Source organism: Melospiza georgiana, chromosome 12, assembly GCF_028018845.1.
Source record: "Melospiza georgiana isolate bMelGeo1 chromosome 12, bMelGeo1.pri, whole genome shotgun sequence".
NCBI classification, from domain to species: Eukaryota; Metazoa; Chordata; class Aves; order Passeriformes; family Passerellidae; genus Melospiza; species Melospiza georgiana.
The window spans coordinates 18,306,950-18,326,877 of record NC_080441.1 but is presented as its reverse complement, the minus strand read 5'-3'; the positions used below and the strand labels follow the sequence as shown (position 1 = coordinate 18,326,877).

Sequence of the window (19,928 nt, the reverse complement as noted above, 5' to 3'; positions counted from 1 at the left end):
CCAGGTCTTTGAGGCTGCTGTGGCCTTGGCTTGGGAATGTCAGGAGTCCCTTCTGGGGGCAGGAGGCTGGGATTTGTGGGAGTATCGTAGGTTTGGCTCTTGGAGGGTGTTTATTGTTTGCTGCTGAGTGCTGCAGTGAGGGATCTGTGCTGACAGCCCCTGCCCACAGCCCTGGCAGCTGCCCTGGCTCTGCTCGCTCAAGGTGCTGCTTGCCCTGGAGCAGTTCAAACTTGGACTTCCAGCCCCAGTCCCATCATTTATCTGAGTTAAAAGATGATGGCAAGTGGTTATTTGTAATTACTCTACAGGAGAGATATGTCATGAGGCAAGGGGAGGTTGATGTGCCCCATGCACGGGAGGGCAATTAGGGTGACATATGCTCCATCCCAACACCTCACACCTGCGTGGGCTGTGCTTCAGGGGGGCCCCTCTGCCTCCTCACCACCTTCCATTCTCCTCCCCACTGCTGCCAGGCTTTTACTCAGCTCTCCATCCATGGCCCTGCCTTGTGGCTGCTGTTATTAATAGGAATGACATGGGCAATAATCACAATAAGGTGGAAAATGAGACTAATGTCATCCCCTGGGCTCTGCTGCTGCAGCCTGGCTGAGGCCAGGTGATTTCCTATCTGCCAGGTGAGATCTTCTTAAGAAAATGGAAATCAATGAATAACAGAACAAGCCAGTCCTTAGGAACCTTTCTGTCTGTGCTGACTCTCCACATAACATACAGATAAATGAAAGATAGATAAAGCTTCCAACCGAGTGTGGCAGCCTTCCCAGAATGTGGGATATGGGAGACTCTCACTCCAATCAGCCTCTTTCAGCTGAAATCCAGTCATTAGTTAAATTCATCAAGGGGCTTGAAAGCAGAAAGGGAAATTCTTTGACTTGTGCTTAACCTTTGGGTGATTGCACCTCTTGAGAGAATGAGCAAATCAAGTGGAGCTGCCCTCCCCTGTGTTTGTGAATGAGCCGTGGGGCCATTCACCGAGATTGGGCATTATTCACTTTGTATAATTCCTGACGAGAGGTTTAAAAATAAACACACCATCAAAGGGACTCTGGGGAGATTATGCAAGAGCAGAGTGCAGCAGGATGGGCTGGGGGCTGTTCTGCTGTGCTCTGCTCCGTCAGCTGGGCAGCCCTGGCCTGGCAGGGAGGAGCAGCAGGGTGTGGGGCTGGCACCGGGCATGCCCTGCTCCCCTCCTCACTCGGTGGGCATGGCTGTGCTGGGAATTGATGGCTCTGGGATGTCCCAGCCCCATCAGGCTGTGCAGTGTTGGTGGCACTGAGCAGTGTGAGTGCCTCCCCTCCAGGATCACCCTGCTCTCCCTTGTTTGGGCCCTGTCCTTCCCCCCAGCAGTGATTCCTCTGAACACCCTCTGTGTATCCTTCTTTGAAGCTGTTTTGGCTGCCTCCATTGTGGAAGGGCCGGTGAGCACAGTGTGGGAAATGCTATTGTGGTTTTACAGGGCTTTGATGTTGTCTGAACAAAGAGCAGCTCTGTACAAGAACAATTTGAGCAAATGGCATCCACTCACCACATTTCTGCCTCCTCCCCTCACAGCCTGCTCCTATTCCTGCATCCTGCTCCCGTGGAGGAGGACACAGTTTATGTAACACAGATTTGAAAGGGAACTACTCAGAGCTCTCATTTTTTACTGTTACAACTCTACTGATGCAGTAATAAATGATCTAATAGAGAAACACTTTCCTGCCTTAAAGATTATTCATATTCCAGAGACCACAGTGCTGGAAACTTTGAGGTCCTTGAAGTTTTCTAAGGAGATGGTGAATGATGATAGATTTATTTAGGGTTTTTTTTTTTTTTGTGAATGTGGCTCTTCATAAAGTGCATTTTGGATTCTTGAGAAGCTCTCTGCTGAAAAGGATCTTGGAATCTTGTGGGCTTGCAGTGATTATTTATCCCTGAAAGAGGAATGGACAGGTGAGAGTGGTTTGAATGGCCCTTTTGTGCACATTTCAGTCTCCATGGACCACTAAGCCCCTGATTTCTTCTTCAGGCTGGCCCATAAGAAGCCAGCAAGTGTTGATGTGTTTGGAATATTTAGCAAAACGTTGCAGTAGTGGCTGATTTCACTCAAAGATGTTTAATCCTCGACTGCCTCACTGAAGGCAGGGGCTGAGGTGGAGCAGATGTTCTTGTCCAATTGTGCATCCTGGCTTGGGAAGTGAGCAGAGCCAGGGAAAATGCACCAGATTGGAGGCAGAGGCTCACCCATTCCCCAGAAACATTTTCCAGTTGGTTCTGTCATGTGGAGCAGGAGCAAAGTCCCTCAGCAGGAGCACAGCTGGGTCATGGCTCAGGGATTTAAACCTTGCAGTGGCCTGGGAGGAGTTGTAACCCCTGGCTCTGTAAATGTGCTTTGGGAAGCCATCCTAGGTGGTGTTCCTGGGCTTTTTTCATCAGGATGTGCTGTGGATACAGCTGGGAGAGGCATTCCCCTTCCCTTCCTTTCCTTTGCCTCGTGTGGATTTGCTCCAGTAGCAGGGTCAGACAGATCCCACCAGCTCCTGTAACAGGGACCTGCTCCTGTTACTCCTTTTATTCTTTATTTTCCTGCTTACTTTGATGGGGACATTTATCTTATCTTGATAAAGGTATGGCCAGAAGAGAAAGTTGTAAAATCTGGAGTCAAACTCCCACTTTTGAGCACCCCCTTTTTATTCCTTGGAAGCTCCTGTGTGGCATTAATGACACCTTAAAGTCCTTTGGCTTTGCAAAGTGCAAGGGGAGAGTGAGGCAGTGGGGATCTTTGGCCAGATGGACCTTTCTGAGCTCTCCCAGCCTTGGTGAGGACCAAGTTCAGCATCCCAGGCACGAGCTGGCAGAGCTGGGGCCTTGCAGAGCCCCCTGAAACCCTTTTTACTCTTTGTTGTTGTTGTCACTTTATTTTGGCAGCACCTCTAATGTAATTCTGGATTTTCAGTGGCCACGTTCCATCCTGGAAATGCCACCAGACAGGAAGAGAAAGCAAAACTCTCCCAGCCCTTCAGCAGCAATGGTTTCCTTCCTTTCCTCTGGCTTTGCTGTTGTAAAGCTCTCACCTGTTGTGCTGGGGTGCTGGCAGTGAAGGAGCATCTCTAGAGGGAGGGTTTGTCACTGAAACCTCTGGGGGAAATGCCTGGGAAGGCTGAGCTGGTGCTGCTGGTTCAGGGATCATCCCCCCTGTTCTCAGGGTGCTGAAGCTGTGCATGGAGTCAGACAGAGCCTGGTCTTTTTGCCCTTTTTCTTTCCTCATTAAATTCCTTGGGCTGTAGAAGTGGCTCCTCCTCTCTGTGCCCTGTGTTTGTTGGGCAGTGCCTGGTGCCCACCCCACACAACATCCCAGGAGTTCATCTTCTCCCCACTGAGAAGGTTTTTCCTGCACCCCACAAAGTGCTCTGCAGGCTCCTGCACAGCAGCAATCATTATTCTCAGCTCTGTAGTTCCCAAATGCTCCTGGGCATTGCTGCACTCATGTTAGCAGGTGAAACCATTGAGGGATTTTCTCTTTGGGCTCTTTTCTTTGAACAAGCAACTGACAAGAATAATTGATTTTAAGAGGAAGTAGAACTTCCACCTGGCAGACAGGCAGTGTTCAGGGGATGTCACACTAAATGTCCTTGTCACCTGCTGCATTTCTTCTCACTGCTTCTCTTTTCCTGTGGGTAGGACACTTTCCCAAATATCTAAGTTCCAATTTTTGTAAATTTACAAGGCTAAGATTTTGTGAATTCCTCAGAGAACATAACTGTTTCCATCAACCTTCACCCTTCAGAAATTTGTTCTGTCTGGGACAGTGTGCTTTAATATTTCACTATTCCTATAGTGATCATTATTCTTTAATTCCATTCTTTGGTTTTGGCAATGGCCAAATCGTAGATGGGATGGAGATTAAGATGTGGGAAATGCAAACTTCTGCCTCAGCCACTTAAACACAGAGTGAATTCTAGGGCATGATTCACCTGGCTGGAAGGTAGGTTGCTGAAATAGCCAGGATGAATCACACTCCAGATGTGTTTCTTTCTCTTCACTGGCTATCAGGGAGTCCAGATGACTCCCTCAGCTGCAGTGTGGGAGAACCTGACTTTATGGCAGAGAAGTTCTTTCCAAGGATTTCTTTGGCTGAATATCTCTGACCACAGCACTCAGCTCAGCCTTGAAGCCAAGAGACGTGAACTTTGTGCAGTGAAGAGCTCCTGTGTTGAATTCTCTGAGAAAATAATATTTCATGCTGACCTTTCTCCAGTTTGCCATCTCCTGCTGCTGCAGATGTCAGGTTCTGTCTCCATAACCCTGCCCTGAGAGGGCTGGATGGCTCCATGGATGCAGCAAGATGTCTTGCAAGATAAATTAAACTGGATCTTTTCATTTGAGGCCCTGACATTCTCTCAATGGGCTCAGCATGTGGCATGGCTGGAGCTCCAGTTCTCGCTGTCCTTTTGGTACAGGCTGAGCTGGGCTTGTGTTCCAAAAGGGCAAGGCTTGCTAGCAGGATTCCTGGGATGTGGATCCCTTCCCTGAGCTGAGAGCAAGGGCCAGGGCTGGGCAGGGCCCTGCTGGCACTGATCAGTGGGAACCAGGGACTTGGAGCCTTTCTCCTTGAGATCAAGAACTCCTTGCAAAACCCCCCCAGCTCCTGACATGCCCTGAAAGCACCTTCCAGGCCTCAGCACAAAAGGGCTGAGGTGTGACCCCCTGTCCCTGTGTGTCTCCTCAGAGCTGGGATTTGTGCCTCGGGCTCGGCAATGGATTTTTGCAAAGTAGGCTGGGAGGGTTTGAAGCACAGTCCCTCTGAAGTTTGGGCTCAGTGACGTTTCTGTGGCAGTTTGTGCCCAGAACTGGCTGTGTGTGAAGTGACAGCAGAGCCTCTGTCAGCTGAAGCAGAAGCAGCAGGAACACGGCTCCTGCGTAATAGCTCTGTTCCTGGTTCCTCATCAGTGCAGAAGGGACTGAAATACCCAATGGCATTAACAAAAGGAACAAGTGTCAGGCCAACCCCGTTCATTTTTTGACAAGAAAACTGATTTTCCAGCCAAAGAGAACGTACTCTACAGCATTTACTGAGAGGAGCTGAGTGCAGGATCCCTGTGAGCCACGGGTGGGAGGTGGCCGTGGGGAAAGGGGGACATGTGAGGCATTACTGGGAGATCTCTGTGACACTACAATAAATATTTCATGCTGTTCCACAAATCTCTGGTAAGGTCCCTTTGGGAATAGTATTTGCAATTCTGGTCATCTGTGTTCCAGAAAAAATGCAGGCAGGGAATGTGGAAGCCTGGAAGGGCTGGTGAAGTGCCTGGGGGAAGGAAAAGGACAGAACTTCCTTACCTGGGAAACCACACCTGGACAGTGTCCATAAATATGGCAGAGGGAAAGGCCTGGGGAAGGAGAAGAGCTCAGTCCAGGCACAAGAACGGATAAATGGTACCTGGTCTCAAATGTATCAAATGTGGGGTTTCTTCAGCTCTGAAGTCTCATCCCCTCCAGATCTGTCCTGGGGGTCTCTGTGCTTTAAACTGATCTTTATTTATGAGACCATCCAGGAACCCTGACTGGGAGCAGAGCAAGGGGTTGGGAGGAGGCACTGAAACATCCAGCTGTTGCTCTGGGGTCACAATCAGTCTCTGTAACTTCTCCAGATGTGGCTCCCCTGCTTTGCTGAGCCAGCTCTGGGTTGATCTGGGGGTCCATCACCATCTGACTGCAGCTGCTGCTGGTTTGGGGGGCCCCTGTGGTGCCCAGCTGCCTCCAGTGTGTCTCAAAAGCCCAGATGTGGGATGGCCCCTCAGTGAAGCAGGAGGTGCCCTCAGCCAGGAGTTCAGCCATCCCCTCAGAGCTTCTTCTGCGCCTGGTCCAGGACCTTGTGAGGCTGGTGTGGACAATCCCCTGTATGACACACAAAGGGGACAAAGATTTCTTCTGCAGCTGATTTTGAATTAGAAGGGACAATTTGTGAAAGTGGAGGTGGGAGGAGCACAGCTTTGCTTTGCTGCCCACTGGATCTGTGTGGGTTTGGAGGATGAAAGGCACTGCCAGGTTAAGCCTTGTAGGTCTTGCTGCTTTGTGTTGCTGACTCCACAACTGCAGGGCTGGGACTGCAGCTCCAGCTGTCCCAAAGCCAAGATCAGAGTTGTAAAGGAGAGCCAGCCCAAGGCAAATGGTAAATCAGGCCCTTTAATCTGTTGACTGGATTGTCTGGATGACTTCAGTGTTCTCTGTTGATGCTGAGGACCTGTAGCTATGCTGAAAGGTTTCCTTGAGGTTCTCACTGTGCAGGCAGTGATTATCAGGGGTTTGGGGATGCCAGACTTGCATTAGGAGCTTCTCCACTTGCACACCCACAGTGAGGGGTTATTGTCTGTGTGTCTGTGTTCCTCCCCCAGCTGAGGGGACTCTCAGAGCCTCACCACAGCAAGGTCTGGAATGGCCACAGAGTTGAGCTTTGCCCCTGTGAGCTCAAGCTGGGACCTGGAGGCAGCCCAAGTCCATGGTCAGGGTGTCTCAGTGGCAGAGCTAATGAGCCCAGGATGGCTCTGATTAGCACATGGGGAAAATCTGTGTTTGCTGGGGCAGCCTCGGTGCTCAGCACAGAGTGCCTGCAGTGGGCAACACATAAACACAATTTATTGCTCTGTTAAAAGCACACAGCTGTCACTCAGAGGGACAGGGGGTGTCCTGGGCATGGCTGATGGTGTGGAAGACACCAGTGCTGGGATGTTCCCTCCTGCCAGCACGGAGCAGGAGTTCCATGGCTGTCACAGAGGGGACCTGGGCTGTGCTGGTGCTCCTCTAAGGCTCCATGAGCTCCATAGAGATGCTCCTGAGGTCCTGTCACACACCAGGCTGGCCTCATCCAGTGTCCAGGGCCCATGACCAGCTCCATGCAGCCTGTCCCCACAGCCAGGAGCAGCAGGGTTGCCCTGGGCTGTGCTGCAGGCTGGGCTGAGGCAGGTCAGCAGTGTGTCACAAGTGAGGGGTGTCAGTACATCACCAGCACTAAAACAGGCAGCCTCCAGTTTCAAAAAAAACCCCTCTAAATACATGCACTAACTATCAAAAAACCCTTCTAAATATGTGCACTAACTTTGAACAAACCCTTCTAAATACGTGCACTAACCTTGCTTGGATCTGCATGGAAAGCCTCTGACATTTCAACCAAAGTGAAAATTCCTCTGCAGGACACCATTGCTTGTTTTTGGGCATTGCACGTTGTGTCAGTGGAATTGTCCCTGACAGATGTGCCTGTATGGAGTGGGAGGGGAGGTGCCAGGCTTGGGGGACACGGACACAGCACCTGGAGCTTGTGTGGCATGGCTGGCAGCAGGATGAGGGCAGAGGGCAGGGCAGGGTGGGGCTGCCATGGAGATGTGGTTTGGCTGCGAGCTGTGCTGCTGTGCATGTGAGGGGCTGGGGCTGCAGCCATTCCCTGACTGTGCCTTTCTCTCCCCAAGCTGATCAGTGGTGGTTCCATTGTCAGTGCTGAGGCAGTATGGGATCACGTCACCATGGCCAACCGGGAGTTGGCGTTTAAAGCAGGAGACGTCATCAAGGTCCTGGATGCTTCCAACAAGGACTGGTGGTGGGGTCAGATCGACGATGAGGAAGGATGGTTTCCCGCCAGCTTCGTGAGGGTGAGTGATTTTCTGCTTTTTACTCCCTAAGGAATCCCTGCCCATGCTCAGGACATCAAGAACTGAGCTCTCACTCTGTTTTTATGGTGTTTGTTCTCGCTGATGCTGATTCCCACTTCTTTGCCTGCTTTCTGTCCAAAACATGGGCAGCAAAGAAGGTTTCTGCTTGCTGCTGCCTCCCCAGCACACAATTGTTTCCCCTCTGATGGCCAGTGCCAAGAGGGAGAGATCCATTACTGGAACTGGAGCTGGGCCGCCCAAAAAATCCATACTGTTACTATGGCCCGGGATAACAAATTGTGTTTGGTATTTTGGGTATACAAATTGTGTTTGGGATTTTGGGATAACAAATTGTTTGGTATTTTAAGTCTGACCCTGGAGCCAGTGGTGGCAACAAGTCTGGAAAATGGATTTGTGTCAAGTGTGATTGAGGTGAAAACCTTCTTGCAGAAACACTCTCAACCTGTGTCACTGACACTGTGCTGCAGCTGGAAAGGCTAAACAGAACAATCTCATTTTGTTTGCTTAATTTAAACACTGAAATATTCTGGGCCAGTTTAACCTCTCAGTGCACAGACCAGTGCTGATTTCTTTGTGATTCTGGGGAAAAGATTTAACAGCCCTTTGGTGTGGTGTCACAAACAAACAATCTGCAGGAGGTTTAAGAATAGTCTGGAAAACACTGTTCTGTTTTTTTTAAGAACACACCAGAAAAACAACTGAACCAGTGTCTTTAGGGCCACAACCCATGGATCATGGTCTTGGCTGAACTCCCCATCTCTCCCTACACTTTCCAAAGGCTGGGAAGGTGATTTTAGAAACTGGGGAACAAAGGAGAGAGGAATCAGTGAATTTCAGACAAATGTCTGGAACAAATCCTGGATCCTCATCCTTGGTGCTGAGGGTCAGAACAGCCTGACCAGGCAGGATTCTTGCCTGTTCTGTCCAGTATCCCAATGAGAGCAATCCTCCATCAGCTCTGCAGGAGGCTGGCTTGGCTCTTCCATCTGGGAATCACTTGTTGAGGGCAGCAGGGACCAGACACTGCCCTTTCCCCTCCCAGAGGGGAGCAGTGCCTGCCTCTGCTGCCTTAGTGAGAATTAATATTTAAAAACAACAGTTCTGGCCCATTTTGTCTGCAGGTCTTGAAGGGAGGCTGGGGAGAAAGATTTGCCCCTCAGGTTTCCAAAGCAGCTGAATAAGGAATGAAAGAACTGCGAGAAGAGCAGATGATCACTCACATCATGAGCAGGCTGCGTTTTTCTCTGTTGTACTTTGAGCCCTGCTTTTTTAAGATGATGCCAGAAAACTGCCTGATTTAGCCTGGGTGGTTCTAGTTTTACTTGCAAAATAATTGCTTTTCTTTCTATCTGTATTTCTCTTCTGCAAGCACAGAAGGAAAAGGGAACAATATGTTGCATAGAATATGAATAGTATTCAAGTGAGAGATGTCAGACAGAGCAGACAGGTATAAAGCCAAATAGGATTAATTTCAGGATATTTCAGACTTCAGGCCTCTTGTAAGTACTAACAGGAGTGCAGGAGAAGATCACTGCACAGTTGGGCTCCTCTCAAAGTCCTTTGAATCACTTCTGAGGACAAAACTGGGCTGGGAACCCAGTTTGCAATGAGCTGTCTGACGCTTCTTGCTCTCCAGCCAGATCATCTGAAAACCTTTGGCAAAGCATTTGGCACTCACGAAATCTCATAGCAGGGAACTTCACATTTGCAAGTGGAGAGGAAAACAGGAACCTGCTGATTCCCTTGGCCTCCTTTACATGACAGCCAGGGGTGGCAAACCAAAAGGCTCCTGAATTCCCTGCACACACAGCAATTGTCTCCCTGCTCACACCTGCACTAATCCTCTTAGTAGCTTGGACAGAAGGAAGGTGGGGAGAAGAAACCACAGAGGTTTGGGAGCTCAGGAACTTTCAAGGAGAAACTGGATAGATAAAGCAATGTTTATCTGGGAGAAGAGAAAGCACAGCACAGGAGAAGTAAAATTTGGAGCCAGCAGGGAATGGTGAAGGGTTTCTCCAGGGAGATGCTGCAACCAGGGAGAAGGTCATGAACACCCCTAAGTCAGAAAGGTGGATGAGAACTCCACAACTAAATTTGAGACCCAGCAACAAGCTGGGTTTAGACAGGTGAAGGTGTCTGTGGTGTATTTTAGTGCCTGTTCTGAGCACACTGGACACCCACAGGGCACAGCTGTGGTGGCTGCACGGTGCCTTTGAACATCCTGTCAGCTTCCAGTGCTCTGACAGGTTGGGAGGTACAGCTGAGAAAAAACAGCAGGAGTTTCAAACAATATTTCACATTCTGGTGGTGGAAATGCCACTTTTCCCCCCTCTGTGGATGGCAGAGCCTTGGGCTGTCTGTACATCATGGGCTCCAGATGAGTTTTTGCATAACCAGCACATTGACACTGCTCAGAAAAGCAGGCTCAGTGTTGGGAGGGATTTACAGCCCAGAATTACAGTCCAGGGCTGCCCATGGACCCATTCTTGTACCTTGAGGTCTCCTTCAGAAAGCACAGCAAAGTTTTGATTGCAGAGCCTCTCATCAAGGCTCCAAAATAGCCCAGGTGAGACACTCCAAACACAAGAAATCAAATGGCTTAATGTTTGGGCTCTGACATATTTCCACTGCAAGAGAAATAAAAAGAGTAAAGCTTATGGATGCTGTGCAGTGGAATCTCTCCTCAGAGACATTGCAGAGTGCCCCAGTCCTGGGCAGAGAGGGGGATTTATTCCTGTGTAAAGCTCTCCTTGGTCTCTTTGGATACCAGACTGAGCTTGCAGAATATATTTCTTCTCACCTCAGCAATGCTGAGTCTCCCTTCCTTATGTTACTAAGTCAAGGTAAAGAGCAAAACTGGGGCTGAGGAGCTTTTACTGCAGCTTCTTGTGGTGCCTGGTGACTGAAGAGGGGAAGAAATGGTCCTGCCAAGGAGCAAGGAGGGGCTGTAAAACCCTCATGGTCTCCTCTTCCAGGAGAAGGTGCAGGGGTGGAGAAGTGCAGGGGTGGCAGTGCTCCGTGTTCTCTCTCACCACTGCCTTGGTTCCCCCAAGTGTTGTAATTTTAGATTGATTTTCCTGCTGAAAAGCTGCCTTTGACCCACTTTATTTTCTGCTGCTAAAGGAGAAGTGCTGGATAAATTGGAGTGAGCTTTTAAGGCACTGTGGAGAAGGAGACTCTGAACCCAGAGCCTGGTCCCAGTGCCTTTACTGGGCAGGTGGGTTTAGCTTTTAGCTGTGCCTGCTCTGTGTTGCAGGTGTAATTCTCCATTTTGCTGCCCCTTCTGCTTCTTTTTGCCTGTAAAATCTGATTGTATCTTACTGAGCTCATCACTCACCTGCTTTCCCCCCCTGCAGCTCTTGCATTAGCATTCCCTCAGAGCCAGGGCCATCAGATTTCCCAAAGAAAGAGGATGGAGCTGCAGTCAGAGCCTTCTAAAGGAGATTTGATTCTCCTGTGGCAAATCCAGCTCACAAATAGCTGTGCTGGAGGCAGGGCCCACACAGGCAGCACTGCTGGGGACAGGCTGAGCTGCAGAGTTTGGGGTTCCTAAAGGCAACTTAGGAGCACCCCAGGGCTCCCTGTGCCACCTGCAGCCCACACAGGGCCCCAGAGGGTCACACACTGTGCCCTTCCCTGGACAGGCTGGTTTGGAGGGGCTAAACCAGAGTTTGGAGGGGCTAAACCAGAGTTTGGAGGGGCAAACCCAGAGTTTTGAGGCCTTTCTTTGAGTCAGGCAAAGCAGGCAGGAATCTGCACAGCCCCTCCTGGCAGAAACCTGCAGAGCCCCTTCCTTGGCCTGCCCTTCCTCAGCCTGGCAGGGCTCTGAGGGAGCTCTGAGCTGCTGCTCTTCCCTCCTGTGTGCCAGCGGGGCTTGGGCTGTGGGAAATGGGGGCTGAGCCCTGATTCCTGGGGTTCTGATGGAGCACATGCAGTTTGCTGCAGTGTCCAAGCAGCTTTTGGTCCCTGCTGGAGCTGCAGCCCCTGGGATGTGCATTTGGATTGCAGGGAGCACAGAGGGAGCACAGGGAGTATGGAGGGAGGACAGGGCCTGGTCTCTGAGCTGTTCTTGTTCACCTCTTGGGGATACAGAGCCTGAAGCTGTCCCTACAGGATCCCCTGCTTTCTCCTTTCCCAGAAATGACTAAAGGGTGTTTCTCACCGTGGGTAAAGGGAATTTCTGAGGCTGGGAATGAGAATTTTAGAGAGGAAGAACCTAAGAGGCTTTGCTAAAGCTGGGGGCAGTTGGAGGGAGGAAAGAGAAGAGAGTCCGTGGGCTGGAAGGTGTGGAGGGCACTGAGGCTGGGGGCAGATTACTGAGGGAGAAATTCAGGCTGGGGAAGAGAAGAGTGGTGGGGCCACAGGAGGAGAAAGCACCTTGCTTCAGCTGCCTTTCCTTCTGCTGCCAAATGTGCTGTTCCTTGTCCTGGAAGAGGATACAGAAGATGTTCTGTGCTTCCCAGCAAACTGCATCCACATTCCCAGCCCGGGAGACAACTAAATAAACTGTTTATTGCAATACAGCAGGGCTGGGGATGGACAGGGCTGGGGATGTGACACTGCACAGAGGTGTGACACTGCACAGGGTGTGACAGTGCACAGGGTGTGACGGTGCACAGGGATGTGACACTGCACAGGGTGTGACACTGCACAGGGTGTGACAGTGCACAGGGTGTGACAGTGCACAGGGTGTGACACTGCACAGGGTGTGACAGTGCACAGGGATGTGACACTGCACAGGGATGTGACACTGCACAGGGGTGTGACACTGCATAGGGTGTGACAGTGCACAGGGTGTGACGCTGCACAGGGTGTGACACTGCACAGGGTGTGACACTGCACAGGGATGTGACACTGCAGAGGGTGTGACACTGCATAGGGTGTGACACTGCACAGGGTGTGACACTGCACAGGGTGTGACAGTGCACAGGGATGTGACACTGCACAGGGTGTGACACTGCACAGGGTGTGACACTGCACAGGGTGTGACACTGCACGAGACTGCAGACAAGGACACAGCCCTGGAAGCAGGCAGGGAGGCAGGAAAAGGAGCAGATCCTGTGGGAATGGAGCTGCTCTGCTGCAGGGCAGGTGGAGGCTGGATGAGAGTCCTGAGGCTCTGTGCTTCCATGGATTTCTCAGGTTATTGGAGCCTCTGGCACTGTAACCCCTGTCCTGTACAATCCAGATTCCCTGGGATGGCAGCAGCTCTCTGAAGGATGTGTGTGTGTCATTAATCTGCCACGTTAGCTAATTGGGAGTGAGAATCCAGCATGGCACATTATCTCTGGTTGTGTCCTTGTGAATATCCAGTGGCAGCAGGTTAATCATCCAGCTGGCTGCGAACATGTTTGCTTTGTTGTGGTTTGTGCTCATTATGAGGTGATCAGGCCTTGGTGCCTGTTGAAGGGAAAAGTCCTCTCCATCCAGAGCCTGCACTGAGCAGGGTAAATCTGCAATGATTGAGGGCAGTGCTGCTGGCTCAGTGCCATTTGGGTAAAGCTGCAAGCTGATAAATTGTATTCATAGAAATTTTATATCATAGAATCACAGACTAGTTTGGGCTGGGGGGGACCTTAAATCCCCTCCAGTGCCACCCCTGCCATGGCAGGGACACCTCCCACTGTCCCAGGGTGTCCCAGTGTCCAGCCTGGCCTTGGGCACTGCCAGGGATCCAGGGGCAGCCCCAGCTGCTCAGGGTGCCTCAGCATCCTCACAGGGATCAGTTTTTCCCCAATACCTAATGTAAACCTACTCCCTTTCAGTTTAAAGCCAAGTTTGGCTAGGAAGGGATTTTAAGATTCCTTGGGCAGGGACACCTCCCACCATCCCAGGCTGCTCCAAGCTCCAACCAACCTTGGACACTTCAGGGATCCAGGGGCAGCCCCAGCTTCTCTGGGCACCTGTGCCAGGGCCTGCCCACCCTGCCAGGGAACAATTCCCAATTCCCAATATCCCATCCATCCCTGCCCTCTGGCACTGGGAGCCATTCCCTGTGTCCTGTCCCTCCATCCTTGTCCCCAGTCCCTCTGCAGCTCTCCTGGAGCCCCTTCAGGCCCTGGCAGGGCTCTGGGCTCTGTCACACCCTGTCCCAGGTCTCTGGATGTGTCAGGCACGCTCTGCCCTCAGGGAAGCTCTGGTGGCTCTCCCCATGGAAGGCTCTCCTTGCCCTCCACGTGCCTGAACAGATTTTCCAGGAATCTTCTCCTTGCTGGGCCCTGGGGTGAGCCTGCCTGGCCTGGGGCTCCCTGGCTCTCCCTTTTTTCCTTTCCAAAGGATGTCACTCATGGAGAGCATGAATTAGCACAATGCAGCCATCAGCCCTCCCTGGCTCCCAGAAGTGCTCCTTAGGGAAAAGGGCCTTTTTTCTGTGATTATTTTACTTTTATCTGCCTCTGCAAGTTCTTGCATTACACAAGAGCTGGTCATGACTTCCCAATTAGGGTTGAATTTTGGAACAGGACTTGGAGCCTCATGATAAGTCTGTTCCTCTCCAACATGGAGGGGCCTCTCAATGGGAACATCACGTAGGACCAGCATTTAGCAACTAGATTTGTTTTTCACTGATTTTTTAATTAATTCTTGATACAAAGTGCTCAAAATGGCTCTCAGGGCTTGGTGGTTTGGTTGCTGGGTGTTTTTCATGGCCTGGGGAACGCCCTCCCAGTGCTGTTTTATTTTACAGCCCCTGATGTTTTCCATTGCAGAGGTGTTGAAGAGACCCTGGATTTATTATTGTTTGTATTTATTTTATTATTGTTTATTATTTATTATTTATCCCTAGAAATTCCCACAGGGATGGCAGCCACCCATCCTGAGGTGGGATGAAACTGGGAAAAACAAGAGTTCTGAAGTTTCTTTTCTAAGAATGGAGATACTTGCCCTGAGAGGGAGGGGCAGCTGTGCCTTTGTGTCCCTTTGGAGACATGGGGAGCACACAGACCCTTTTCCAGGAGTGTGAACTCAGCTGTTCCCCACAGGAGGGAGGGAAATTCAGGCATTTTTGGTAGCCCGGTGTGTGTGGAACAGAGGGATGACCCTGTCAGAGGTGCTGGGTTAAAGCAGGAGCATTTGCAGCTTTACCCAAATCACTCAATGTGACATTGCAGAAGTTTTGGGCAAGGCCAGCATCTCCCCAGTGTGGCTGTGCCACCTCCCTGTCACTGCACTCCATCACTGAGGCCCAGGGATCCAGCCTGGGCTGGTGGCACTGGGACAGGGGGCACAGTTAACCCTTGGAGTGCCACCTCCCCTTGGCCCAGCATGGCCCAGGTTCCCCCCAGTGCTGAGAGCTGGTTGTGCAAACCCAGCCCCAGGATGTCTCACCAGGTGCTGCTCCTGGGTGAGAGCAACAGTCTGGGGATGCATTTCAGCCCATATTTCAACACCTCCATCAGTTTTTCCATTATTATCCCTGGAATATTATAATTTGCCATTATTACCCCTGGAATATTTTCATTTTCCATGATTATCCCTGGAATATTTTCATTTTCCATGGTTATCCCTGGGTTTGGGTGAGGAAACCTCCTCCAGCTGCAGGGACTGGCCCAAGGTCAGTGCCAGAGCTGCCTGAGCTGCTCCTCAGCTTTTATTACTCATGGTCCCAGCTTCAAATGATGCCCTGGAAGAAGGATCCTTGCTGGAATTTCAGAGAACTTCAGAGGTTTAGATGGAAACAGGAGTGTTTGAACAGACCTGTGGGATTCGTCCTTCCAGCAGCCGGGGCTGGAGGGTGCAGGGTGGAAGCACCTTCAGCTTCCTCTGGAGCTGATAAAATTGTTGCATTTGTTTTTAATCTAAGGCAGAAGTCATCTAGACTAGAAATGTATTTTTTTTTTCCTTTTGGGAACATGGATTCTAGCAGGAAGGAGCAAAAATTTCATTAAAGAAGAAAGCAGGACTCCTGAGATTTGCAGATGAGGAAGGAGGGAGTGTTCCTGCTGTGCACAAAAGGCAGCCTGAATTTGAGGAATCCTGGAAGTTTGTAAGTTTGCTATCTGCCTTGGAGTTTCAAAGCCTTTAGGATTCATGACTCAGGCTTACACACACATGCCTTGTAATGATTAGATCTTTCTGGCTTCTTTTTTAAGTGAAAATCAATTTTTTTCTCAGGATCACCTGACTCCAGGAGGAGCACATTTAAAAATGTGCTCTGCTGCCAAACTGGCAGGAAAGTCATCAGACTTGGTAACAGGCTGTTCCTGTTGGGTTTGGGAAGGCTGCAAAATCCCTTTCTGTAGGAGAGGAAAAGCAGGGAGGGAAGGTATTTTAAACTTCAACCAACAGGGTTTAATCCCCACACTGCTCCTGCTGGATTTTCCACATCTGTTGGAATGCCAGTGAAGCTGCCACCAGGACATGTCCCTTGCAGGACTCCCTGTGCCATTCTGGCCTTGCCAGGACCCATTTTCCCTTCTCAGGGTGCCCCCAGGTTTTCCCAGCACATTGGTGGCACTGCTGTCCCTTACCCCAACAGGGACATTGCTCAGCAGGAACACTTGTTTCATTTATTTATTTAAATTTTATTTTAATTATTTTATTTTCAGCGTAAACCATTGCTCATGTTCATGGGGTGTTGCTCTGCCTCAGTGGACCCCAAACCTCTTCCAGAGGAGGGTGGGTTTGCTGAAAGAGACACTTTTCTAGCCAGATTTTGGGCTAGAAATTTTTTGTTTTTCTGAACAAAAGACATTTGTTTCAGCATGCCAGGAGAGGTTTTCCATGCTGGATTCCACTGTATTTGGTAGGATTGGATGATCAGCTCCCTCACAGTGACCCAGGGCCTCCCAGTGCTGATAGAAATCCTGCAAAACCCCTTTTTGATTCCTCAGATTTGCAGCATCATTAACATCCTGCTAAAGAAGAGATGGGTTTGGGTTTTTTGGTGTTTGTTTTTTATTCTTTCTTGGCCTTTACAACTCCCTGTGGGAGGGCAGAACGTGGGAGCTGCGAGAGGTGGTTTAGCAGAACAGCTGCTGGTTGGGAATGCAGGGAAGGAGCAGGGGCAGGTTTGGAGGTTTTTACTTTCCTCATTTACAGGAACACTGCCCTTTACAATCTGTGCAAAGCCCAGTTTAAACTGAATAATGGGGAAGCAGGAAACACTATTAACATTGAAAGGAAGCCTGAAGATCAGGTTAATGATGCTGCCTGGTTTGCTTGTACTCTGTGTGTGGACAGTTCCACTGCTCACAGGAAAATGTATTTTTAGTTTGAAAGTCCCCAGGATTTGGGGACTTCAAACACTGAGGAGAGAAATTGCCTCATTTCCATCACAGCTGAGGTGGTCTGTGAAAGACAGAGGTATTTCTGTCAGCTCTAAGTTCTATTTAATGTTTGTTTACAAACTACCCTGAGCCCAGTTGGAGTCAATCAGTTATTTGAAGCAGCTTTTGTGGGAAAAGGTACCAGAAGGAGCCCTTGATCCGTATGGTGTGTGCAGAGCACAGGCTGGTTCAGACACACAGGGGAGAGGTGGAATTTGCAATTTCTATGGATGCTTTTTATTTGATATTGGAAGGCAGCTTCAGTGTGCTGAGAACACACAGATCATTTTTCACTGCTTTTTGTAATTTTCAGTGCCCTGTGCACCTGTCCCAAGCTGCCCTCAGCCCCCAGGTTTAGGACCCTTGCTCAGGGGTGTCTGTTCTGTGTTCTTTGGGGGTGCCATGGTTTGGGGATCCCAGTGCTGGGCTGCTGAGATGTGCCTGAGCCAGGAGGGCTGTCCCTGTGAGCTGATGGGGAAAGCTGCTGAGAAGTGGAATCAGGGCTCCTTCAGAGCCTGGGACGTCACAGAGCTCCAGAAACACAGCCCAGAGCTGATGTGCCCCTCAGGTCTCTGGACAGCCAGATATCTCCATATCCATGGAATCCATATGGATATATCTCCACCTGGAATCAGTCCCCTGGGAAGGGCTTAGCCCTACTCCCAGAGGATCCTGTGTTCAGAGGGACCCAGCTGGGGGTGGCAGGAGCTGGGACAGTGTGCTTGCCACCAGCACGGCCGTTTCCTCAGGCTGCCCTGTCTCACTCATGTCCCTCTCAGTTGGGAGCTCTTGGAGCATTCACTCATTTATTTACCCTGTCACAGGGGGGTTTCACATTTGGGGTCAGAGCAGCCAGCACTGCCATCCCCAGGAGATGGGGAGTGTGTGGGGAGCGTTTGGGGCTGGTTGCTCCAGTGTGGAGCTGGGCAGGGTGGGCTGGGAGCTCTGTGCATCCTCCATGGGTGGATCCAACATCTCCCAGGGCCCTGCAGCCCTGGAATTATTGTTGCTGGCAGTGATCCCTGTGCCTGCCTCTGTCCCCAGCTATGGGTGAACCAGGAGGATGGCGTGGAGGAGGGAACCAGCGAGGTGCAGAACGGGCACCTGGACCCCAGCGCCGACTGCCTGTGCCTGGGCAGGACCGTGCAGAACCGCGACCAGATGAGAGCCAACGTCATCAACGAGATCATGAGCACCGAGCGCCACTACATCAAACACCTCAAGGACATCTGTGAGGTACCTGGGCTGGGGAGCCTCTGGGGGCTGGTCTGGGGCTGTTCCTACTACATCAAACACCTCAGGGACATCTGTGAGGTACCTGGGGCTGGGGAACCCCTGGGGACTGGCCTGGAGCTGATCCTACTGCATCAAACACCTCAGAGACATCTGTGAGGTACCTGGGGCTGGGGAACCCCTGGGGACTGGCCTGGAGCTGATCCTACTGCATCAAACACCTCAAGGACATCTGTGAGGTGCTTGGAGTGGGAGCAGGACGTGGGGCCTGGCTCTGTCCCCAGTGCATCAAACACTTCAGGGACATCTGTGAAGGGCCTGGGGCTGGGAACAGGACATGGGGGCTGGGAACAGGACATGGAGGCTCCCCTGGCTCTGTCCCCACTGCATCAAATCCCTCAGGGACATCTGTGAGGTACTTGGGCTGGGGAACCTCTGGGGCCTGTCCTGGGGCTGTTCCTACTGCACCAAATCCCTCAGGGACATCTGTGAGGTACCTGGGATGGGAACAGGACATGGGGGTTGGCCTGGGTCTGTTCCCACCACACCAAACCCCTCAGGGCATCTGTGAGGTACCTGGGCTGGGGCACCCCTGAGGGCCAGCCTTGGTCTGTCCCCACTATATCAAACCCCTCAGGGACACCTGTGAGGTACCCAGGGTGGGAACACGACATGGGGGCTGACCTGGATCTGTCCCCATCACATCAAACCCCTCAGGGACATCTGTGAGGTACCTGGAGCTGGGGCACACTTGCCCATGGTGAGGGGCTGGCAAGGGTTGAGCCTGGGTTTGTTCCTGGGTGATTTGGGAAACAAGCTGAAGTGTCTGAGGACTGTGTCTAATGGAGGAGCAGCATCTGTCAATATGTATTGATAGTTCTGAGAATTTCCTGCTGGATCTGATAATTCCTTTAGTTTGTATTAACCAAAAGTGCAATTTCCTGACCTTTATTCCATAGCTCTTTGACTAAAACATGATGAGGTTGAGATCCTTCAAGCAGCCCTCTTAATTAAAACCCAATGCCATCTACTTTTGAACTTGTGATTGAGGAAATTAGGTTGTAATTAAACCAATCAGTTACCCATGTCATCTGTGCCTTTCATGTCGGGTTCACAATTTCCCCTGGCTCAGGACGGCCCCCATTTGCCTTTTTCATGGCGAGACTGAGGGCAAAACGTTCCCACCTTGGGAAATGAAGAGGGGAACCAGCAAGCAATGGACTTTAGTGACTGACCCCACAAATCCCCAACCTGGTTCTTGTTCATTAGGGTACAATTAACCCCTACAACCCCTTAGGTTCAGGATTAGTGCCCTGAGCTGAGCCCAAGGTGCAGAGGCTGTGGTGCTGGGTGTTTGGGAAGGGGAACACGTGGCTGTGCCAGAGTTGGGCACTGTGTGTGGAGATGTCCTTATCACTGAGAGGCAGAAGTTTGTGAGCCCTGAAATCAAAGTCTGGGGATGGCTTTCAGCTCATCCCTCGCAATGTTTAGGATTTAGTGAGCCTGTGCCCAGTCAATGTGGTAAAGCCCCCTGGGGATGGTGCTTAGAGGAATGTCTTCCTCCCTTCATCCTTGCTGCTTTTCTCCCAGCAAGGCAGAGCAGCCATCCAAAAAGCATCTATGACACTTTACAAATATGGAAGAGCCTTGGGATTTCAATTTGGGAACAAATGAGCTTAATTTCAATGTGCTATTTCAGTCAGAGAGCTTTGCATTGGAGAAGGGAAGACTGCAGACACTTCTCCACATTTTGTTTCTTTTCCTGCAT

The 19,928-nt window shown here is 50.8% G+C and overlaps 1 protein-coding gene across 12 annotated transcripts in view; it reads left to right on the top strand.

The window, feature by feature from the left end:
* The window catches only part of ARHGEF9 (Cdc42 guanine nucleotide exchange factor 9), a 172,039-nt gene that overhangs the window by 100,967 nt on the left and 51,144 nt on the right, over nt 1-19,928 (top strand). For all 12 annotated transcript variants that reach the window (XM_058032790.1, XM_058032786.1, XM_058032798.1 and 9 more), the window contains exons 2-3: nt 7,461-7,640; nt 17,972-18,163. In XM_058032790.1, the coding sequence (XP_057888773.1) occupies nt 7,515-7,640; nt 17,972-18,163 (318 nt within the window). In that variant the 5' untranslated portion in view covers nt 7,461-7,514. The remainder of the gene's footprint in view (nt 1-7,460; nt 7,641-17,971; nt 18,164-19,928) is intronic.